General features: G+C 37.9%; 1 protein-coding gene across 1 annotated transcript; it reads right to left on the reverse strand.

Moving 5' to 3' along the window:
- Positions 1-286: 286 nt before the first annotated feature.
- On the reverse strand, positions 287-18,802 carry LOC107197165 (NACHT, LRR and PYD domains-containing protein 12-like). Its single transcript, XM_049478664.1, has 11 exons — positions 18,733-18,802; positions 16,690-18,478; positions 15,383-15,556; positions 14,149-14,322; positions 13,061-13,234; positions 12,448-12,621; positions 11,704-11,877; positions 6,213-6,386; positions 4,869-5,042; positions 4,354-4,400; positions 287-2,626 (listed from the first exon to the last, which is right to left on the reverse strand). Exons 1-11 carry the CDS (start codon positions 18,800-18,802, stop codon positions 2,031-2,033), a joined length of 3,720 nt encoding a protein of 1,239 aa, XP_049334621.1. The 3' UTR covers positions 287-2,030.
- Positions 18,803-21,324: the final 2,522 nt, after the last annotated feature.

Genomic DNA, 21,324 nt, shown 5'->3' on the forward strand with positions numbered 1-21,324 from the left:
AATTTGTATATTTTGTGGTAATTGTTATGAAAACCTGGATTTGGAAGGTTTTCCAAAAGTTTCTATTGTTTTTTCTTTGTAAGCTAGATTTTTTTTAAGCTCAGAGACATTTTGTAATTTCTTACTTTGAATAAAAAAAAAATCTCTGGAAAGTGCTCAAGCATACACTCAAATTCAGTTCTAAGCTGAAGTAGAACTAGCATTGTTAATAACACAAAAAGTACTACATTTCTAAAAGGCTCTAATGGAATTTTTAACAAAATGTGAAAAAAAAAATAAAGGAGGCTTTGTGTTTGTGCATAGATTGTTTTTTATTTCTTTCTTTGTTCATAATAAATAACAATATGTGTTTTAGAGTCAAGCTAGTGTTACATTCTGTACTGAATTGATATATTATACCAGTTGTACACAATATATTACACAACTCAATTACACAAAAAAGAGAGAGCTCTACAGTAAAGGTATTTAATTTTGGAAGATAGCTAACCAGCACCTGTTTAAAATTACAGCACAATAAGCTTCAAATTCATATGGAAAAATCTGGAGAGGAGAAATGTTAAACATTATAAAGAAGAATAAAAGCAGTAGATAATGAGTAGAATATTAAAACTTAAATGGCTTCAGTTCTTCGGTTTGCTATATCAACTTTTGTCTTTTAATAATCAAGGCAACATGTATGTTTTTTAAAATGTTCATTTAAAATAAAAAAATATCTGATAAACTCTCTGACCAACAAGTTCCTGTTCTACTGGGAAATAATCTATAAACATAGTGAGCCCATCTCCCCCTCTGGACATTTCATAGATAAAAACAGAGAGCCTATCCTCCACTAGCTTTAGCCTGTAAAGTAGAGACTAGCTGCACTAGCTTTAGCCTATTAGCTCCTATAAAGTGGAGCCCAGCTGAACTAGCTTTAGCCTATTAGCTCCTGTAAAGAGGAACCTAGCTGCAGCCTAGCTCCACTAGCGTTAGCCTGTTAACTCCTGTAAAGTTGAGCCTAGCAGCGTTAGCTTTAGCCTTTTAGCTCCTGTAAAATAGAGCCTACCTCCACTAGCTTTCGCTTATTAGCTCCTGTAAAGTGGAGCCTAGCTCTGCAAGCTTTAGCCTATTAGCTCCTGTAAAGTAGAGCCTAGCAGCACTAGCTTTAGCCTATTAGCTTCTGTAAAGTGGAGCCTAGCTCCGCAAGCTTTAGCCTATTAGCTCCTGAAAAGCAGAGCCTAGCCTTCATTAGCTTTAGCCTATTAGCTCCTGTAAAGTGGAGCCCAGCTCCACTAGCTTTAGCCACTTAGCTCCTTCAAAGTAGAGCCTAGCTGCTTTAGCTTTAGCCTCTTAGCTCCTGTAAAGTAAAGCCTAGCTGGTCTAGCTTTAGCCTATTAGCTCCTGTAAAGTAGAGCCTAGCTCCACTAGTGTTAGCCTATTAGCTCCTGTAAAGTAGAGCCTAGCTGCACTAGCTTTAGCCTATTAGCTGCAGTAAAGTAGAGCCTAGCTCCACTAACTTTAGCCTGTTAACTCCTGTAAAGTAGAGCCTAGCTCCACTGGCTTTAGCCTGTTAACTCCTGTAAAGAAGAGCCTAGCTCCACTAGCTTTAGCCTATTAGCTCCTGTAAAGTAGAGCCTAGCTGCACTAGCTTTAGCCTATTAGCTCCTGTAAAGTAGAGCCTAGCTCCACTAGCTTTCACCTATTAGCTCCTGTAAAGTGGAGCCTAGCTCTGCAAGCTTTAGCCTATTAGCTTCTGTAAATTAGAGCCTAGCTGCAGTAGATTTAGCCTATTAGCACCCGTAAAGCAGATACTAGTAAAATAGAGCCTAGCTCCACTAGCTTTAGCCTTTTAACTCCTGTAAAGTAGAGCCTAGCTCCACTAGCTTTAGCCTATTAGCTCCTGTAAAGTAGAGCCTAGCTGCACTAGCTTTAGCCTATTAGCTCCTGTAAAGTAGAGTCCAGCTGCACTGGCTTTAGCCTATTAGCTCCTGTAAAGTAGAGCCTAGCTCCACTAGTTTTAGCCTGTTAACTCCTGTAAAGTAAATATTCGGTTATTCTGTTTTACACAGATGCACTGGGGAGCCAGTAAAAATCCCAAACCCTGCATAGAGGGGCTGAGTGAAGGTGGTGTAGAATGTGTGTAAGTGTGTGAGAGTGTGTGAGGGTGTGTGTGAGGGTGTAAAAGTGGGTGTGGGTGAGTGTGTGTGTGAGTGTGTATCAGAGGAGACGCTGTAGAAGGACAAAGTGCCGGCAGGACAGTCCACATACACTCCTACTCTCCTACAGCCGGAGGGAGGAGGGGGGATATCAGTTCTGTTATTATTGTGAAGAACAGAGTATCTGTTGTCAGAGCAGATCAGCATCCATGAGTTCATATTCCGTCCAAACCCACAGTCTGATCCGTCCCCTTTCTTGCTGATGGTTTTATAACTCAGAGCTACAGCAGCTTCTTCTCCGCTCCACTCAGCCTCCCAGTAACAGCGCCCAGTAACTCTCTCTCTACTCAGAACCTGCAGCCACCTATCAAACCTCTCTGGGTGATCAGGATATGACTGCAGCTCCTCCCCATATTCCACAGTCCTGTTCTTCTCCCTCAGAGAGAGGTGAGGGTGTGCTGTGTCTGGATCCAGTGTGAAATCACAGAACCCTGAACACAAGAACACACATTAAACACACTGCACTGATACAGAGAGAAAGAAAGTGTGTGTGTGTGTGTGTGTGTGGGGGGGGGGGGGTGTACAGTGAGAAAAATTAATATTTGAATTCCCTGCAACTTTGACCACTTCAAAAATCATGGATGGGGTCTGAAATTATCATCTTAGGTGCATATAAACTGTGAGAGACATAATCTAAAAAAAATCTGAAAATCACAATATATGATTTTTAAATATATATTTTTGTGTGTTACTGCTGCAAATAAGTATTTGAACACCAATGTATCAATATTAACATTTGGTACAGTACCCTTTGCAATAACAGAGGTCACACCTTTCCTGTATTTTTTCACCAGGTTTGCACACACCTCATCAGGGATTTTGGCCCATTCCTCCACACAAATCTTCTCCAGATCAGACAGGTTTCTGGGCAGTTGCTGAGAAACACAGAGTTTGAGCTCCCTCCAAAGATTTTCTATAGGGCTGTGTGCTTTTGGTCATTGTCATGTTGGAAGACCCAGCCACGACCATCTTCAATGCTTTAACTGAGGGAAGGAGGTTGTTGCACAAAATCTCGCAAGCAGGGGAACCTTCTGTGTCATGCATGATTTTAAACTATGACACCTAAGTGTATTACCCACATTAACCTTGGTGATAACAGTGGTGATATCTCTCTTCAGGTTATTGACCAGCTCCTCACGTGTATTTCTGGGCTTATTCCTCACCTTTCTTAGGATCATAGATACACCACGAGGTGAGATCTTGCATGGATCCCCAGTGCTAGGGAGATTGACAGTTCTTCCAATTTCTAATAATTGCTCCAACAGTTTATCTTTTTTAACAAAGCTGCTTGGTGATTGCCTGTAGCTCTTTCCAGCTTTGAGGAGGTTTACAATGTTGTCTCTGGTGTCTTTGGACAGCTCTTTGGTATTAGTAGTCTTACTGATTGAATGGCGTGGACAGGTGTCTTTATGCAGCTAACGACCTCAAACAGGTGCTTGTAATTTAGTGGCGTTGCATGGAGGTGGACTTTTTAGAGGTGGCCTGACAGATCTTTGAGGGCCAGAATTTTTTGCCGATTGGCAGGTGTTCAAATACTTATTTGCAGCAGTTACACACAAATAAATAATTAAAAAAAAATCATACATTGTTATTTGCGGATTTTTTTAGATTATGTCTACAGTGGACGTGCACCTAAAATGAACATTTTAGACCCCTCCATGATTTCTAAGTGGAAGAACTTGCAAAGTCTCAGGGTGTTCAAATACTTTTTTTCTAGGGGTGTGACGAGACACTAATATCACTAGACAAGACGAGATGAGACACGATACAGGGTTCACGAGAACGAGATGAGACGAGACAGAATTTAAAAATAAAATTTTAAGGAAATGTAAAAAATAAAAAATGGCTTGAAATTTAGAGTTGGTCACTCTGTTACCGTTTATTGTTTTTACTGGGAAGCCAAAATGCAGCCAGATATACAACTTAGAAGTAGCAGAAGCATATGCAAATGGATGAATTTTCCTCTTCTGCTGAGAGCTGCTCTCACTGCTCAGCGACCACACTCGCTGTATCGCTACTGTGTTGCCAGATCCCTCTTTAAAAAATGAGGTCTCGTCACACCCCTATTATTATCCTTACTGTAAGTGTGTGTCAGGGTGAGAATGGATGCATGTGTGTTTGACTGTTAGTGTGAGAGTACGTTATTTTTGTATCTTACATTTTTTAAATCCAGGTTTGATTCTGATTTTCCCTCCATGTTCCACTCTACGCACACACACAAACAACACACACAGATCAGCACAGTGTGAAATTTTCACAAAATAAAATCCAAAGTTTCTCCTGGTGTTTATATTATAATACTCTAAACTCAGCATTGCTCACCCTACATTGGGCAATGAAACTCCTTCATTTTTACACCTTTATATTTGAACCTAAACTTTTTTATCAGCAATTCCCTCTACATTTAAGGTTTGAACTGTGTTTGCTGGGTTATCTTCTTTGTAACACTGTCCTGGCGTCAACCTATTCTGCCGTATTCCAGCCACATGATTGGTTCAGTGTGGGGCTATTTCTATTCTCACTGGCTATCTGTGTTGTCTGTGCCAAAATTTGCCTACATGTTCCATTTTTAGTGATTATTTTTATTGTTTTATCACCTAAGCAGACCTAAAACTTCTCTCACTCTTACACTCTCTCTCTCTTCCTCACATGCTCCTGAAAATGTGTTCATACCTGAGTGTCTCCAGTTTGCAGTGTGGATCCTTCAGTCTGGCTGACAGCACATTAACTCCTGACTCTCCTGGGTAATTGTAGGTTAGATCCAGTGCTTTCATGTAGGTGGGGTTTAAACTCAGAGCTGAAGCCAGAGAACGACAACCTTTTTCTGTGATCATACATCCAGATAAACTACAGAGAGAGAGAGTGATGTGAAAATAAAAAACAAAAAAGGGTTACAACATGCCAGACTGACGGAGATGAGGCACTTTATTAAAAATTATACTTTCACATAAATAACAACAATAAAAATCTAAAATATCTATGATCAATCTAAACAAATGAAGATATTAACATAGTCTTGAAACCTTTAAGAAACATTTAAGAATTTCTGTAAATATAGTATTGGCATTGACGTAGGGCAAAGAATCGTTAGACTAATTGAGTCTATATAAACCTAAGCCCTATTTCTGAAATTGTTTTGTATGACAGTAAAGCATTTACCACTTAGCAATGAAGTTTTTTAGGTGTTTTTTTCACCATTCTTCCTACAAACACATGTTACATTTTTTTATTCATTTGTGAACATGCAGCTCCCTCACTACTCAGGGACAGAGTATAATGAGTTAAAGGCACACAGTTGACAAAGTTGGTCTAAATGTTTGAAATGATATCTTAAGTAAGAATCATAAACACGTGCCCAATAAAATGTTCCTAGCCTGAATTAAATAAGTTGGCTTACAGCTGAGCGTATCACTAAGAAATTAGTTAAGCATGCTGGAAAAAGGGAACATCATTCAGTTATATACTCTTCTTTATTTTTTCCCCATCCAATTTTAAGCCATTTTTTAGAAACCATGAACATTTGTTTCACTAAAATGGCCCTAAAAATATTTTGATATTTCATGGTATTTTCGTTATAACAATATTTTTTGCAATATGACAAAACACTGAATAAAAAGAAAAATCAACAATACACTACTGCAACAAAATAAAAATAAAATTTTATTATTGCATATGATATGATACGGCCCTCCCCTGCCTGAGATATTCAAAAAATACAAGAATTTGATAAGATTTGTAACAGAACTCTATGATCCAGGATATCATGATTCTAATAATGCAATCCCAATATCTCCATATACCCAGGACTAGTCAAATAAATGATGTATAGTAGATATATCACAGGAAATGAGAACAGTGTGAATTGAGAACAGCAAAAAAGTAGTACCCTTATGTGATAATATTTCAGAGTATAATATCATTCACGATATTGAAAAATGTTGGTGATACTATTGTGTAACTTCTTTTAGTTAAGCCCCATCTCCAGTCTATTTAGAATTAAGGAACAGAAACACTGACCTGAGAATCTGCAGTTTACAGTTTGAATTCTTCAGTCCAGCAGAGAGCAACTTTACTCCTAAATCATTCAGGTCATTGTTACTGAGATCCAGCTCTTTCAGGGTCGAGTTTTTCAGCTTTAAAACTGATCCTAGATGTTCACACGCTTTTATTCCAAGATTACATGAAGCTAGTCTGAAAAACAAGATTTTTTTTGTTAAACCCTTTTTGAAAGTAAAAAAGTGAAAAAAACTACAGTTGCAAGGAACAGTATGTGAACCCTTTGGTATTTACTTAGATTTCTGCATCAATTGGTAATTAAAGGTGTTCTGATCTTCATCTAAGTCACAACAATAGAAAAACACAGTATGCTTAAACTAATACCACACAAGAAATTGTATGTTTGCATGGTTTTATTGAACACAACATGTTAACATTCACAGTGAGAGGAGAAAACTATGTGAACTCCTAGGCTAATGACTGTTCTAAGAGCTAATTGGAGCCAGTATTTAGCCAACCTGGAGTTTTGAGTTTGCTGTTCTTAAGAAGCATTGCTTGATGTGAATCATGTCTCGCACAAAAGAGCTCTCATAAGACCTGCGTTTAAGAATTGTTGACCTGCATGAAGCTGGAAAGGCTTACAAAAGTATCTCTCAAAGCCTTGATGTACACGTGTCCACTGTAAGACAGGTGGTCTACAAAAGGAGAAAGTTCAGCACTATTGTTAATCTCTTTAGGCGTTCTCATCCTGTAAAGATGACTGCAAGAGAACAGCGCAGAATGATCAATGAGGTACAGAAAAATACTAGAGTGTCAGCTAAAGACTTATAGAAATCTCTGGCACATGCAAATGTGGCAGGATGGGTGTTTTGTCTGGTAACCTGTAAGCATTTGGGCTAAATAAAGCTCTGTGTTTTAAAATAATAGTGATTTGCTTACTTTTTCTACTTTAACTGACGTGGGTTGTTTACAAACATCCAGCAAATCTTTCCCTTTTTGTCAGCCGGCTGTGGGTGGTGTAATTCCTGCGTGCCTAATTCCAATCTATGGGTTGATTGCCTTTAGTTCATTGGCTGAATAATCTGACCTGGGACTATATGTAGGCCAGGTGGCTGTTACCTGGGACACACCCTCTGTGGTTCCCACCCCCCCTTCCTCGGCGTGCTGCTGGGCGAGGTCTGCAGTTTGGCGTGGCTGGGTGAATGCTCTCCTTTGTCTTGGGAATTCTCACAAGCGTGCGGTAGGCTCAGTTTGTTTCTTTCGCTGTTTTCTCTGATTAATCCTGGTGCTGAGTGTTTCTCCTGCTCCATTTCAGTGCTGAGGCATTTGTGAGGAGATTGCTCCGGTGGTTTATGCCACGTGCAAAGGTTTCCGTCTGTGGTAGGCAAGGGCGTAGGAGCGGGCTTGATATTGGGGGGGACACATTTGCCAATATGAACCCAAGCCCACCCAATAGTTTCCTAGAACAACATTTGTGGAAATTACTTTTAATTAAAAGTAAATTATTATTATAAGGTGATTTTACAACCTAAACATGTTACTCCACATTACAGTTACTGTTAGAAAAAATATGCAAGCAATGTCTGAGTTATCACCTAATATTTAAAATAATATAACAGATTATTATTATTATTATTATTATTATTATTATTATTATTATTATTATTATTATTATTATTATTATTATTATTATGTATTGGCATGTCAATTCTGTTGTATATTTACATTTTCTCCTGCACTTTTATTTTTTTCTACTGAGAGCTCTTCTTAAGATGGTGTCCTTTTATGTAAAAGAATGTAACTTTACGTTTCATAGAGACTTTTATAAACGTCAGGATATGTGGTCTTACTGTGAAATACAAATGAACAGAAGTCACGTTACAGCAGTGTTTCTCAACCCAGTTCTTATATATTCTACTGCATATTAAAACTGTTCTGCATATTCTAGAGCTTCCTCTGGTGGATATACATGATTAATTTAGGCTCCATTAGGCATCCACTTCCTGCTTCTATGCCGTTCAGACGCTTCTCTGCTTAGCTCTGCTATCTTTCATACTTTTCTTTATTTTTAGACATTTTAGAGCTACAGTGTCTGAGCTCATTATTTAGATTAGCACTAGCACTACCATATTTTGTTTCTTATTTTATGTTTTCTAGTTTCTTTTGGACATTTTATAGTAGAGCCATAGGCACAGGAATCAGACAAGTTTCTGTAGAGTACTAAAGAAGAAATCTACAAGATGCCTCCTTGTGTGGGTTCAGAGCACCTGTGCTGCCAGAACTGCTACAATCTTCTACAAAGAATGACTGTTTTGGAAACAAATTTTCGGTCCTTGTTATCAGAGTTTAAGATGATCAGGTGGAAAACACTAGTTTAGGGCAGTGATCGGGGTTAAGTAACTGCTTTAAACTACCAACTTAAAGTACTGTACGAAATTCTGGCGATCATCTACATCCAGCTTCTAGATAACTAGTTAGTTAAATCAATATTCGTTCATTATAGCTCACAGTAAGTCCTGTAATCCTAAATGAATAAACAGTTTGAAAATTAAAGTGATTAGCTGATCAGGTACAGGGAAACATTACATATATATTTTATTGTTTTCCTTTAACCCTGACTCCCAATCTAGCTAATTCCAAAGATAAGCTTACACACTAACACAGCTGCAGTTTATTAATCACAGTGGGTTTAAACTGTGTGCTGATTCAGAGACGTGTATCAGAAACATATCATCACAGTTGAAGTGGTTAGCCTATCGTTACCTTTCTTTCAGTAAAATCTCCGTATATCCAGATCTGTTTTAAAATCAGCTGAAGCTGCTGCGTCCCGATCCCGCTGCTAAATCTCACAACAAGGGGGCGGGGCTTCCCCAACAGCAAACTGCCTCTGCTCCGCGCGCCGCAAAACCAGCAAGCTGATTGGCTGTTTCTACTGAGAGGCGTGACTTAATACCTGAACCGGCTCCGTGATTGGTCCGGTCTGTCTCCTCATTAATAGTACAGCTGACCTGAGCGAACTGATATCATTTTTGGGGGGGACAAATCCACCTGTTTCTAATATTGGGTGGGACATGTCCCACCCATCCCCCCCGGTTCCTACGCCTATGGTGGTAGGTTATAATTTCCTTTCCCTGACTTTGATGCTATAATAAACCCTCAGTGGGTTAATCTGGTTTATATCTTTAGTGTGAAGCTACGAGAAGCGTTGTGACTTTCCCGCTGTCTGACGTGGAGAAGTGAAGCCTTGGTGGGTATGGGTGAGCGCCTATGTATATTTTAAATTTAGTTATTTTCTAGTTCTGATGTTACGGGGTGGTCCTAATGTTTTGCAGGAAGCTGGGGTGGTGGAGTACGGGGAGTGTCCAATACAGCTCTACCTGTGTGTGTGAGGTCACCTGTGTCCCCCTCTTTGCTGAGGCTCCTCCCCCTGCATTAGTGCTATTGTTGTTGTTTTTTTTTGTATTTTCTTTTAGGCTTTATGGTTCTTTTCTATTTTTCCCTTTGCTTATTTTTGTTATATTTTGTGTTAATTGTTTTGACTCAGTCCTGGTGTGTGTGCTGCCTCCAGTGAGCTGTAGCGGACTGGTTTGCTTTTTTTTCTGAACGCGCGCTGCATGTGACTCAGCGCGCTGTGTGTGTGTGTGTGTGTGTGTTTTTGTGTGTGTGTGTGTGTGTGTGTGTGTTACTATACTTCCTGGGTCCTGAGTTGCGCGCTGCTGCGGGGGGGAAAGCCTGTATGGTCAGTAAGCGTGATTTATGTCTTTATGTTGCCGGGCTGTGTATGGTTTAGTTGTGTTGGTATAATTGTTTATTTGAGTTAATTTGTTTTTGTTTTCTTTTGTGTCTGAACAGGAGCTGGGAGCGGTGACAGGCTGCTGAGGTGTTGAAGTCTAACTGGGTGTGCTTAGTGGTGTTTGTGTGCTGTGTAGTGGGGACTCCTCTCACCTGCAGTTAGCACTGGTCACAGTGTGCTCCAGCCCTGTTCAGGTTTTGTTTTTTGATTTTTGGTGTTTGTGTTTCTTTCGTTGTGTTTCTTTTTGTATTTATTTATTGAATTATTGGTTTTGTTTTTTTGTAATATTTGATACTTATTAAAAGTTATATTTTTAAGTATAACCCTGTCTCAGACCATGTGACTCGAACCTGACCTTAATTCAATTGGTAGATTAAAATTTGGGTTTTGGGGTCATTCTTTTAATTCCTGGTTTGTCCAGGTGGCGTAGTTGGCTACCAATTTGGCGACAAATCTACAATAAGGAAAACATTAAACAAGAATGGAGTTCATAGGAGGACACCACAGAGAAAGACACTGCTGTCCAAAAATAAAATTGATGCACTTTGAAGTTTGCAAAAAAGCTCCTGGACGTTCCACAGCACTACTGGCAAAATATACTGTGGACAGATGAAACCAAAATTTAGTTGTTTGAAAGGAACAACGCTATGTGTGGAGAAATAAAGGCACAGAACACCACCATCAAAACCTCATCCCAACTGTAAAATATGGTGGAGGGGGCATCATGGTTTGGGGCTGCTTTGCTGCCTCAGAGCCTGGACGGATTCCCGTCATAAACAGAAAAATGAATTCCCAAGTTTACCAAGAAATTTTACAGGAAAACTTAAGACCATCTGTCCACCAACTGAAACTCAACAGGGAATGCAACAGGACATGACCCAAAACATAGAAGTAAATCAACAACGGAATGGGTTCAACTGAAGAAAATATTAATTCTGGAGTCTCAACCCAATTGAGATGCTGTGGCATGACCTCAAGAGAGCGATTCACACCAGATATCCCAAGAGTATTGCTAAACTGAAACAGTTTTGTGAAGAGAAATGGTCCAAAATTCCTCCTGACCGTTGTTCAGGTCTGATCTGTAACTACAGGAAACGTTTGGTTGAGGTTTTTGCTGCCAAAGGAGGATCAACCAGTTATTAAATCCAAAGATTCACATACTTTTTCCACCCTGCACTGTGAATGTTAACATGTTGTGTTCAATAAAACCGTGCAAACATATACATTTTTGTGTGGTATTACTTTAAGCAGACTGAGTTTGTCTATTGTTGTGCTCTTAGATGAAGATAAGAACAAATTTAATGACAATTTATACAGAAATCCAAGTAATCCCAAAGGGTTCACATACTTTTTCTTGCAACTGTATTTGTATAGTGTTCTGATCTAAATAAATAACTGCATAGACAACAAAATAATAGAAAACAGAAACTGTTAAATATAATGTAGCTTAATAAAAAATATTGGCACATAACTTGCCAACTTTTGTATAAGACCAAATTTGATTAGTCTAAGACAGAAATGACAACTGTACCTGTACTGTTTATATTTAGGTAGTGGTCCAAATCAGAACTAAAAAGTGACAGAGTGTACTTTTTCTTATTCACAGTGCAACATTTAATTTCAGGTTAATCTCAGATTGATTTAAGCAAAATGTTTTAGTTAAGCCCACTCTCCAATTACCCCTTAGTGTGTTTAGAATAAGCTGATAGCAACACTGACCTAAGAATCTGCAGTTTACAGTTCAAACTTTTCAATCCAGCAGAGAGCAGCTCCACTCCTGAATCCTGCAGGTCATTATTACTGATGTCCAGCTTCTTCAGGGAGGAGTTTTCCATCTTGAAAACTGATCCCAGAGATTCACATGTCTTTCCTCCGAGATAACATGAAGCTAGTCTAAAAAAACAAAAAAATAAATACAGATGATTTTACTTAAGAAATATACAGGGAAAGTATTTTGATACAGTGAAAATAAAAAACATTATTTATAGTGCCCTAATCGAAAGGAATATTTAAATGTACAAAGGGTAGAAAACAGAAATAAACTGTAAAATATAGTGTCTACTCTAAAGTGCTCATGTTCCTTTATACTGATATTGTAATCATGCAGAAATAAGCAATTCAATTTTCCTCTGGGTTCACTTCAAATTTTGTTCTGATCCTTGACTGAATTACATATGTTCTGTCTGACAGCTGAGCATATTACCAAGAATTCACTCGAGCACTTCTTTATTCCTAATCTTAACAAAACTACAAGTGATACTTAGGCTATTTTCACAAAGCGGGTAAATGTTGCCCAACACTTTTTTGGGTATGTGGTATTGAAATCTGATACACATATGATTTGGGGCATTGAAACACATACGCCTGACTTCATCAATCCTGCAACTAACCTGTGCATTTATTTTAGTTAAACTCCACCTCTTATTACCCAAGTCTGTTTAAAATGAAGCTACAGAAACTGACCTGAGAATCTGCAGTTTACTATGTGAACTCTTCAGTCCATCAGAGAGCTCCTCCACTCCTGAATCCTGCAGGCCATTATTACTGAGGTCCAGTTCTTTCAGGAAGGTGGTTTCCAGCTTTAAAACTGATCCCAGAGATTTACATGTCTTTACTCCAAGGGTACAAGAAGCTAGACTAAATACAAAATTAAACATGTGAGAATTTTACTTAAGAATCATACATTAAAATGTTTTCAATACAGTAAAAATAAAAATAAACTATTCTTCATATTGTCCTTATCTAAATCAATGTTTGAATAGACAGAAATAAAAGAGAAAACAAAAATAGACTGTAAAACATTTTGTCTGTTTAAAGTACTGGTATTTTTACTGAGATTGTAATAAAGCAGAAAAGAGTAATATCATTTTCTGGATTATTTTTTTCTCTGGATTTACTTGAAGTGTTGGTTTCATCCTTGCCTGAATTACATATGTTCAGGCTAACAGCTGAGCTTATCACCAAGAATGCAAGCTAGCACACTGTGAAAAGGAAATGCCTTTCAGTTTCTGCATTAGTTAAGCCCCATCCCCTATTACCCTTTAGTCTGTGTAGAATTAATACAAGAAATACTGACCTGAGAATCTGCAGTTTACAGTGTGAACTCTTCAGTCCAGCAGAGAGCAGCTCTACTCCTGAATCCTGCAGGTCATTGTTACTGAGGTCCAGCTCGTTCAGGGAGGAGTTTTGCAGCTTTAAAATTGATCCCAGATTTTCACAAGTCTTTGGTCCAAGATAACATGAAGCGAGTCTAAAAAAAAATTAAACAAAAAAGATTTGACTTATGAATCATACTGGGAAGGAAGCTTTTGGATATAGTGAAAATAAGAAAACATATTATTCATATTGTCCTGTCTAAATTAATATTTGAATTGATAGACAAAAAATATAATTAAACTGATTAATACTGTGTCTGTCAAAGGAATTGGAGTTTCTTTATAATGAGATAGTAATCATGCAGAAAAGAGCAATGAAATTTCCTCTGGGTTCCATTGAATTAAACAAATTCTGGCTGACAGCTGAGCATATCACCAAGAATTTACTTGAGCACACTGTAAAAATGAAAAATCATTCAGGTATAGACTCTGGTTTTGCTTATTAATTTAAATTTAGATTTTAAGACTGTATTTTCCTTCAACCATGCCCTGTCACCATGTATGGCCATTTTATTAGAGACTGTGAACATTTCCATAACAAGCCTTCTAAATTAAGGCTTAAATAAAGGCATTAATCTATATATATGAGCTTTATTATCGCTTTACTTGCCCAATAAACCTCACATTCACCACTGTCATCAACTTTACCATGTACTCGCACAAATTCTAATCTGGTTGTTCAGAGAGTGTTGTAATTCCACAAATCGGATATGCATTAGATTTCAATATAACATACTTAAGTGATCCAAATCAGAACCACATTTACCTACTGTGTGAACATAGCTTAAGTGTCACTAGCTTTTTTAAGTTTAGAAAGAGATTCAGATAAACTTTAATAGAACAGGACTAAAGAAGACAGAAAATGTGGACAATACAGTACAATTTTGAAATCAAACCCTAAATACAGATGACTGACCACATCACTTTCATACCCACCTTGTGCATTTATTTTAGTTAAGCCTCCTATTACCTCTTAGTATGTTTGGAACAATGTGACAGAAACACTGACCTGATTATCTGCAGTTTACACTGTGAACTCTTCAGTCCAGCAGAAAGCAGCTCAACTCCTGAATCTTTTATGTCATTGTAACTCAGATCCAGCTCTTTCAGGGAGGATTTTTCCAGCTTTAAAACTGTTCTCAAAGATTCACATATTTTTCCTCCAAGATTACATGAAGCTAGTCTGAAAAACAAAAATAAACACAACAGATTTATTTTTTTAATCATACCGTCAGATTTTTTGGTACAGTAAAAATAAGAAAACCTTTTCTTCATAGTGTGCTGATTTAATAGAATATTTGAATGGACAGAGAAATACTGGAAAACTGCTTTTAAATGTAGTTAATTTATTAAAAAAAACATATGACACTTAACTTTCCAAAACTTTTGTGTAAGACCAAATTTCATTAGTCTAAGGCATAAATAACAATCTTTTCTTTTCTGATAATGGTCCAAAATTGGACTTAAAATGTCAAAGTTAGTGTTATTTTTGTTCACATTCCCACACAAATGATGCATATAAAGAAAAAAAGATTTGGACCACATTCACCTGCTGTGTGAATCTATCCTAAGTGTTACTTGGAGTTTTGTTAAGATAGAGACACAGATAAACTGACAAGAGTTGGACTAAATGTGGCAGCACGGTGGTTTAGTGGTTAGCACGTTTACCTCCCAGCACTGGGGCCTTGGATTCAAGTCCCTATCTGGGTGCAGTTTCCATGTTCTCCATGTTCCATGTCTGTGTGAGTTTTCTCCAGGGACCCCGGAGGAGTCCAAAAACATGGAGATCAAGGTAAATTGGATACTCTAAATTGCCCAGAAAAATTAAATACTCTAAATTGATCTGGTGTATAAGTGTATGTGTGTGGTATGTTTGTAAGTGTGTATGTGTGTGTGTAAATGTATGTATGACTGTGCCCAGATATGAATTGGCACTCCTGCCAATGCAGTCCTCTAGGTGGTCGGTCGTTTCTTGTTGAGAGTACGCGGTGCGCTATTGTCTGCCGCTTCTCACCAGTGTGTGGATGAGTGTTAAATATGAATGACTGTGTGTAATACGCGTAAATTGTAAAGCGTCCTTGAACCATTTATTCATAAATGAGACAATAAATGTGGATAAAATGGTAAAATCTGTTGAAATATATTGACATTAACCTCTTAATACAGAAGCTTGACCTTATCACTCCTGCACCCACCATATGAATAGTTATGTCTGATTAGAATGAAGTGACAGAAACACTGACCTGAGAATCTGCAGTTTACACTGTGAACTCTTCAGTCCATCAGAGAGCAACTCCACTCCTGAGTCCTGCAGCTCATTATTACTGAGGTCCAGCTCTTTCAAGGAGGATTTTTCCAGGTTAAACACTGATACCAGAGATTCACAAGTCTTTACTCCAATATTGCATGAAGCTAGTCTGAAAAACAAGAATAAATACAAATGGTTTAACTTAAGAATATTAGTTAAACGTTTTTTTTTTCATACAGTGGAAATAACACAACTTCTTCATAGTCTCTTGATCTAAATAAATAATGTAACAGACAGAAAAAGAATAGGAAACATATATAAAGAATATATGTGAAATATATTGTCTGTCTGTACTGGTGTTGCATTATACTAATATAACACACTAACAGTATACTGAGTATATAAAATTATAGAAATCAAACTGAAAATTCAGACCCAATTTACTTTGGCCAGTGTGGGCATGCAGCTCACCAAAAGTCCTGGGACATGTGAGTTTATTGGCTTCTCTCCAGTTTATATCTGAAACTAAAAATGTCACCTTCATGGACTTAGACCTGCCGTAATGTAATATCTGCCATTTGAAATTTGAATGCTCCATTAGGTTTATGAATTAAATTCTCAAACAGCCATGTTTGTTTTGCTAATGATTAATTAATCTTGCTTAAACCAACATACACATGTGAATTGTTAAAGAAAGGGTTAAGGTGGCCAATTGCACAGGTGCCCCAATTTATGCACCTGCCTAATTTGGTTTAAAGAATTATTGCACCGTTATGGTAAATCCTGTAAACTTCATTTACTTCTCAAGTATCACTGTGTTCATCTGCTATATGATATATTTAACTGAAATAGCTGATCTGAACAACACATGTTTTATAAAGGACATTTATAAAATTATCAGGGGTGCCCAAACTTCATACCACTGTACATTATTGGTCATTATTTTAGGCCGTTCAATCAATATGTTGGAAAGTTGGAAAGCATATGCATTTATTTTAACTAAAAAAACATGTAACACACAACTTACACAGATGTTTGTATAAGACTGTATCTGATAAGTCTATAAATTATCTGTACTGTTCAGATTTAAATGAAGGTTTACTCAATTAAATGCTGATACTATTTGACATTTATCAATAGAGAAAAGTATATAAATAATACATATTTTCCTTACACACACAGGAAAAATACTAATACACAACATTGTGAATAATCAGAACCAACCAGCGATTCACTGGAAACTGATTTTATACATCAGCAGTTCTTTAAAAACTGTGTAAAGGTCTAAACGAAAATACTCACACAGCTCTTCTGGATATTCTGACTACTGGAAGCAGCCTCAGAAAACACTCCTCTGATGGATCGTATTTGCTAAGGTCAAACTCCTCCAGCTCTTCTTCTGAGTTCACCAACACAAATGCCAGAGCTGACCACTGAGCAGGAGAAAGGCTGGCCTGATGAAGATGATGGTCACTGCCTCCACTCAGGTATTTCTGCACTTCCTGCACTAGAGAGTGATCATTCAGTTCATTTAGACAGTGGAACAGATTAATAGATTTCTCTGGAGAGGAGTTCTCCGCAATCTTCTTCTTGATGTATTTGACTGTCTCGTTGTTGTGAGGGCTCCTCTCTGTTGTGGTCAATATGACTCGTAACAGATTCTGATTAGACTCCAGTGAGAGACCCAGAAGGAAACGAAGAAACAGGTCAAGGTGTCCACTCTCACTCTGTAAGGCTCTGTCCACCGCACTGTTGAGGAAGTCAGTCATCGTTGACCTGCTAAAAAGCTTGAAGAGTTTACTGGGTTGTTGTTCAGGGGATTGTTCTTTTGGAAGTTTTCTGTTGAGAAATGCATATAAAGCAGCAAGGAACTCCTGAACACTTAAATGTGCAAAGCTGAAGACGTTTCCCAGGTGCAGCTCATGTTCCTCTCTGAAGATCTGGGTGCACACTCCTGAGTACACTGACACTTCTCTAACATCAATGCCACTCTCTCTTAGATCTTCCTCATAGAAGATCAGGTTACCTTTCTCCAGCTGCTGGAAAGCCAGTTTCCCCAGAGCCAGAATACTTTCTCTAGTCTGCTGAGGATCAGTGTCACTTTTCCCACTATACTTCTGGCTCTTGTGTTTGATCTGAAAGATCAGGAAATGTGTGAACATTTGTGTCAGGGTTTTGGGGATTTCTCCACTCTCAGTTTCACTCAGCATTCTCTTTAGAACAGTGGCTGTAATCCAGCAGAAGACTGGTATGTGACACATGATGTAGAGGCTTCTTGAAGACCTAATGTGTGTGAAGACTTTGTTGGCTAGGTCCGGATCACTGATCCTATTCCTGAAGTACTCCTGTTTCTGAGGGTCACTGAAACCCTGCACTTCTGTTACTTGGTCAACACACTCAGGAGGGATCTGACTGACCGCCGCTGGTCGAGAGGTGATCCAGAGGAGAGCAGAGGGAAGCAGATTCCCCTTGATGAGGTTTGTCAGCAGAACATCCACTGAGGTTTGTTCTTCTATATCTTCCAAGTTCTCATTGTTCTGGAAATCCAGAGGCAGTCGACACTCGTCCAGACCATCAAAGATGAACATGACCTTGTAGCTCTTATAATGTCTTGGTTTTAAATCTTGTGTTTCTGGGTAGAAGCTCTGAAGAAGATTCACCAGACTGAGCTTCTTCTCCTTCATCAGATTCAGATCTCTAAAAGGAAGTGGAAATATGAAGAGAACATCCTGGTTTACTTCTCCTTCAGCCCAGTCCAGAATGAACTTCTGCACAGAGACTGTTTTTCCAATTCCAGCAACTCCTTTAGTCAGTACAGTTCTGACGGGCCGGTTCTGTTCTGGTAAGGGTTTAAATATGTCATTGCAATTGATTGGTTCCTCTTGTTTAGTTTTTTTCCTGGATGCAGCTTCAATCTGTTTTACCTCATGTTCAGGATTGACATCTCCTCCCCTTCCCTCTGTGATGTAGAGCTCAGTGTAGATCTCATTCAGAAGTGCTGAGTTTCCATGGCCGGAGATTCCTTCATTAATGCTCTGATATTTATCTCTCAGTTTGGATTTGAGCTTTTGTTGACATGCAGGAGCTACTCCTAAAAGACAATAAAGAACATGTATCAGCTGTTTTAATGCATTGAACTCTAGTATAGAAGAACCATGGTATAATCATTTAAAATAAAGACTTGAGTAAGGTGTTTTTGTTGCAGCTGTAGTTGCTTTAGAGATATTCAAGTTAGTATTAATTATAGTATTCAATTAATTATTGTTTTATTCACTTTGGGACTTCACTAAGGAAATAAATTAGCACTTTAAGTTGGTACCCATGGTCATGACCCAGAACTCTTACTGCTCTGTAGTTTGTTAGCGAGTTCTGTCTGCTTCATGTTCCTCAGGATGTGCAGTGTGATGCTCAGCATCCCCTCCCTCTGATCATCCTCCACCTCCTTCTCAGAGCATGCTGGGTAATCTGGACTCAGGAGCTTCTTGAATGTGTTCAGCTCATTCTTCACTAGAGAGATAAACTTCTCCTGCAGCTCCTGATTAACAACAAACATCAAAATCACTTAAGCTGTTATAGTACAGAGAGTGGGATGATGACACTGATTTGAAGAGGAAAAGAGTTATGGATGCTCTGGTGTGTAAATGGACTTAAACATCATGTAACTGAGCAACATCTTATATAATTATTATTAACACTACCATAGTTATTAGAATCAAAACTTTAAAGCTGAATTAAACTGAAATGTAAAAGAAATCAGGGAGATTCCCCATCATATTTATAGTTTAAGACTGACCTTGAATATGTGATCCAGTTTTTCCCTGTAACTTTTTATTTTCTTTTTGCTGTGAACAGAAAATCCACACTATGATCTACATGAATTAATCAGCAGATTTAAGAATCTTATGTTTCAAGAAAATATGTTAAAAATTATTAATAAAACAAAGAAGATTAGAAAATAACAGATCAATATAAAAGAAAACCTTTAATTACAATGTACATTTAATCGATACCTTTCTTTTCTGTTTCTTAAAGGTGAAAGTAGATCTAAAATTTCTAATAATGTAAATGAAGATGTGTCACCCTTTATCCAAAGTTTTGTGTCACATGTCAATCATTTTGCTCTAAGCCACTGTGTTAAATTTGTTCTACATTAAAAACAATAATTACAAACAGGGACAAGAAACGCAAGAAAACGGCATAGTTTTTCAGTGCGACTGTCCCCTTGTCAACATTTCAGGGAACTATAATCATTTAAAACAAAATAACGATTTTGATCCTGATTTTAATCACAGAACATTGATGTGATTAATACAGTTAATTGTTAAGTGATTGATAACACTGGTTTAAATCTAATTTAATTTTCCTAATCTAACAGTGAACTGAACTTTTCATTTACATAAATATAGCAATTATTAAAAGCTTAATAAAATCTTGTGGGCCACGTGGTTTACACAAATGTGCACTGTTTGATATTTGCACTGGTGAGATACATTTCTTTAGTTTGTTTCAAGTACTAAACTAGAACTAAACTGAAATCTAAATACATTAAATGTGAAATTCAATTATATTTTAATGGTGTCAAATAAAATACTAGTATATAATTATATATTTGAGGGAAGATACAAACCAATGTGGGGTGCTGGAACAAATTGGATAGAGGAAAGTTTTTTTACTCTTGTAAACATCTCAGCATGGTTTAAGGATTTCTGAATTAGAACTTAATTTGCTGAGTATAAAAATCTCAGGAAGTGTTTGGTCACGCACATGCTCACATTGGGCGAAGGACTTGGGGGGAAATATGTAAGGGCCATTATTCAGTAATGTGTGCACTGTTCCTTTAAGAGCCTTTTAAACTAAGGGCATGGGTATGTGTGTAGCTTTGCTGAGAGCGTAGAGAACCAGAATGTTTTCTGTAACTACAGAGATCATTGGACCGAGCTACTTTGTTTTTTTATGTTTTATTTCTGTAAGTAACGCTATTAACATGCTTTGGTGCTGCATTAGCTCATGTAACTAATGAATAAACAAATGAAATACTGCCAGATTGAGTGTCCTATCTGCTCCATGTGCTTCGTGTTTAATCTGCCACAAAGCTCACTGTAGTCTGAACCAAGACCATCTCCTGAGCATTACAGCTGGACAGCGCACACCGGGGGATGTTTCCTCTGTCATTGCTTTATGATCATTCAGCTAGAACAAAAATCTGAGCATTGGGTGGTGGCGGGGCAGATTACGGATTAGTGTACACAGGGTGTGTTATGCCACCTAGTTTGACCCAACTCACCCAACTTCTGCCATTACATACAAAGAAACTCCTAATCTCACACTGACCTTCTGTGTGTGTGTATGTGAATTACAGTAAATTACAGTAAAAAAAAGTAGTAAAAAGGCTCTGATGTTTTACTCACTGTGGGTCAGAGGTCACAGCTTCACTGCTGAAACCTGGAGGTCTCCTCATGGACTGGTCACTCTTCATAGACACACAGCTAGGCTCTGGAGAAGCTGCTCTCTGGGTTTCAGTTCTGTTAACATTAAACACAGTGAAACTCCAGCATTTACACAGTGAAACTCCAACACACAGCACATCTTTAATAAAGATCAGGAACTGAAGAGCTTCACTCTCAGAACAGAACAGTAGTTTAGTGCACCGATGTACCGAGACACAGAGCTTCCTCCTCCACTGCTGAACTCTGGAGGATGATGCATGGATCCATAACTCTTTATAGACACTCCACTGGGGGCTGGAGATGCTGCTGTTATTACCCTAAAAAAGATCAGTAGAATTATAGTAATTATAGTAATTATAGCCAATAGAATTATAGTAAACTATAACAGAGATATAGATCAGTGCAGCATATTAGGATTTCCTCAATTCTGGTAGGGGTTCCTTAATAGATCATAGTAACTATTAAAATACTAAACAGTAGAAACACATTT

This window comes from Astyanax mexicanus, chromosome 1 (genome assembly GCF_023375975.1).
Source record: "Astyanax mexicanus isolate ESR-SI-001 chromosome 1, AstMex3_surface, whole genome shotgun sequence".
Lineage (NCBI taxonomy): Eukaryota > Metazoa > Chordata > Actinopteri > Characiformes > Acestrorhamphidae > Astyanax > Astyanax mexicanus.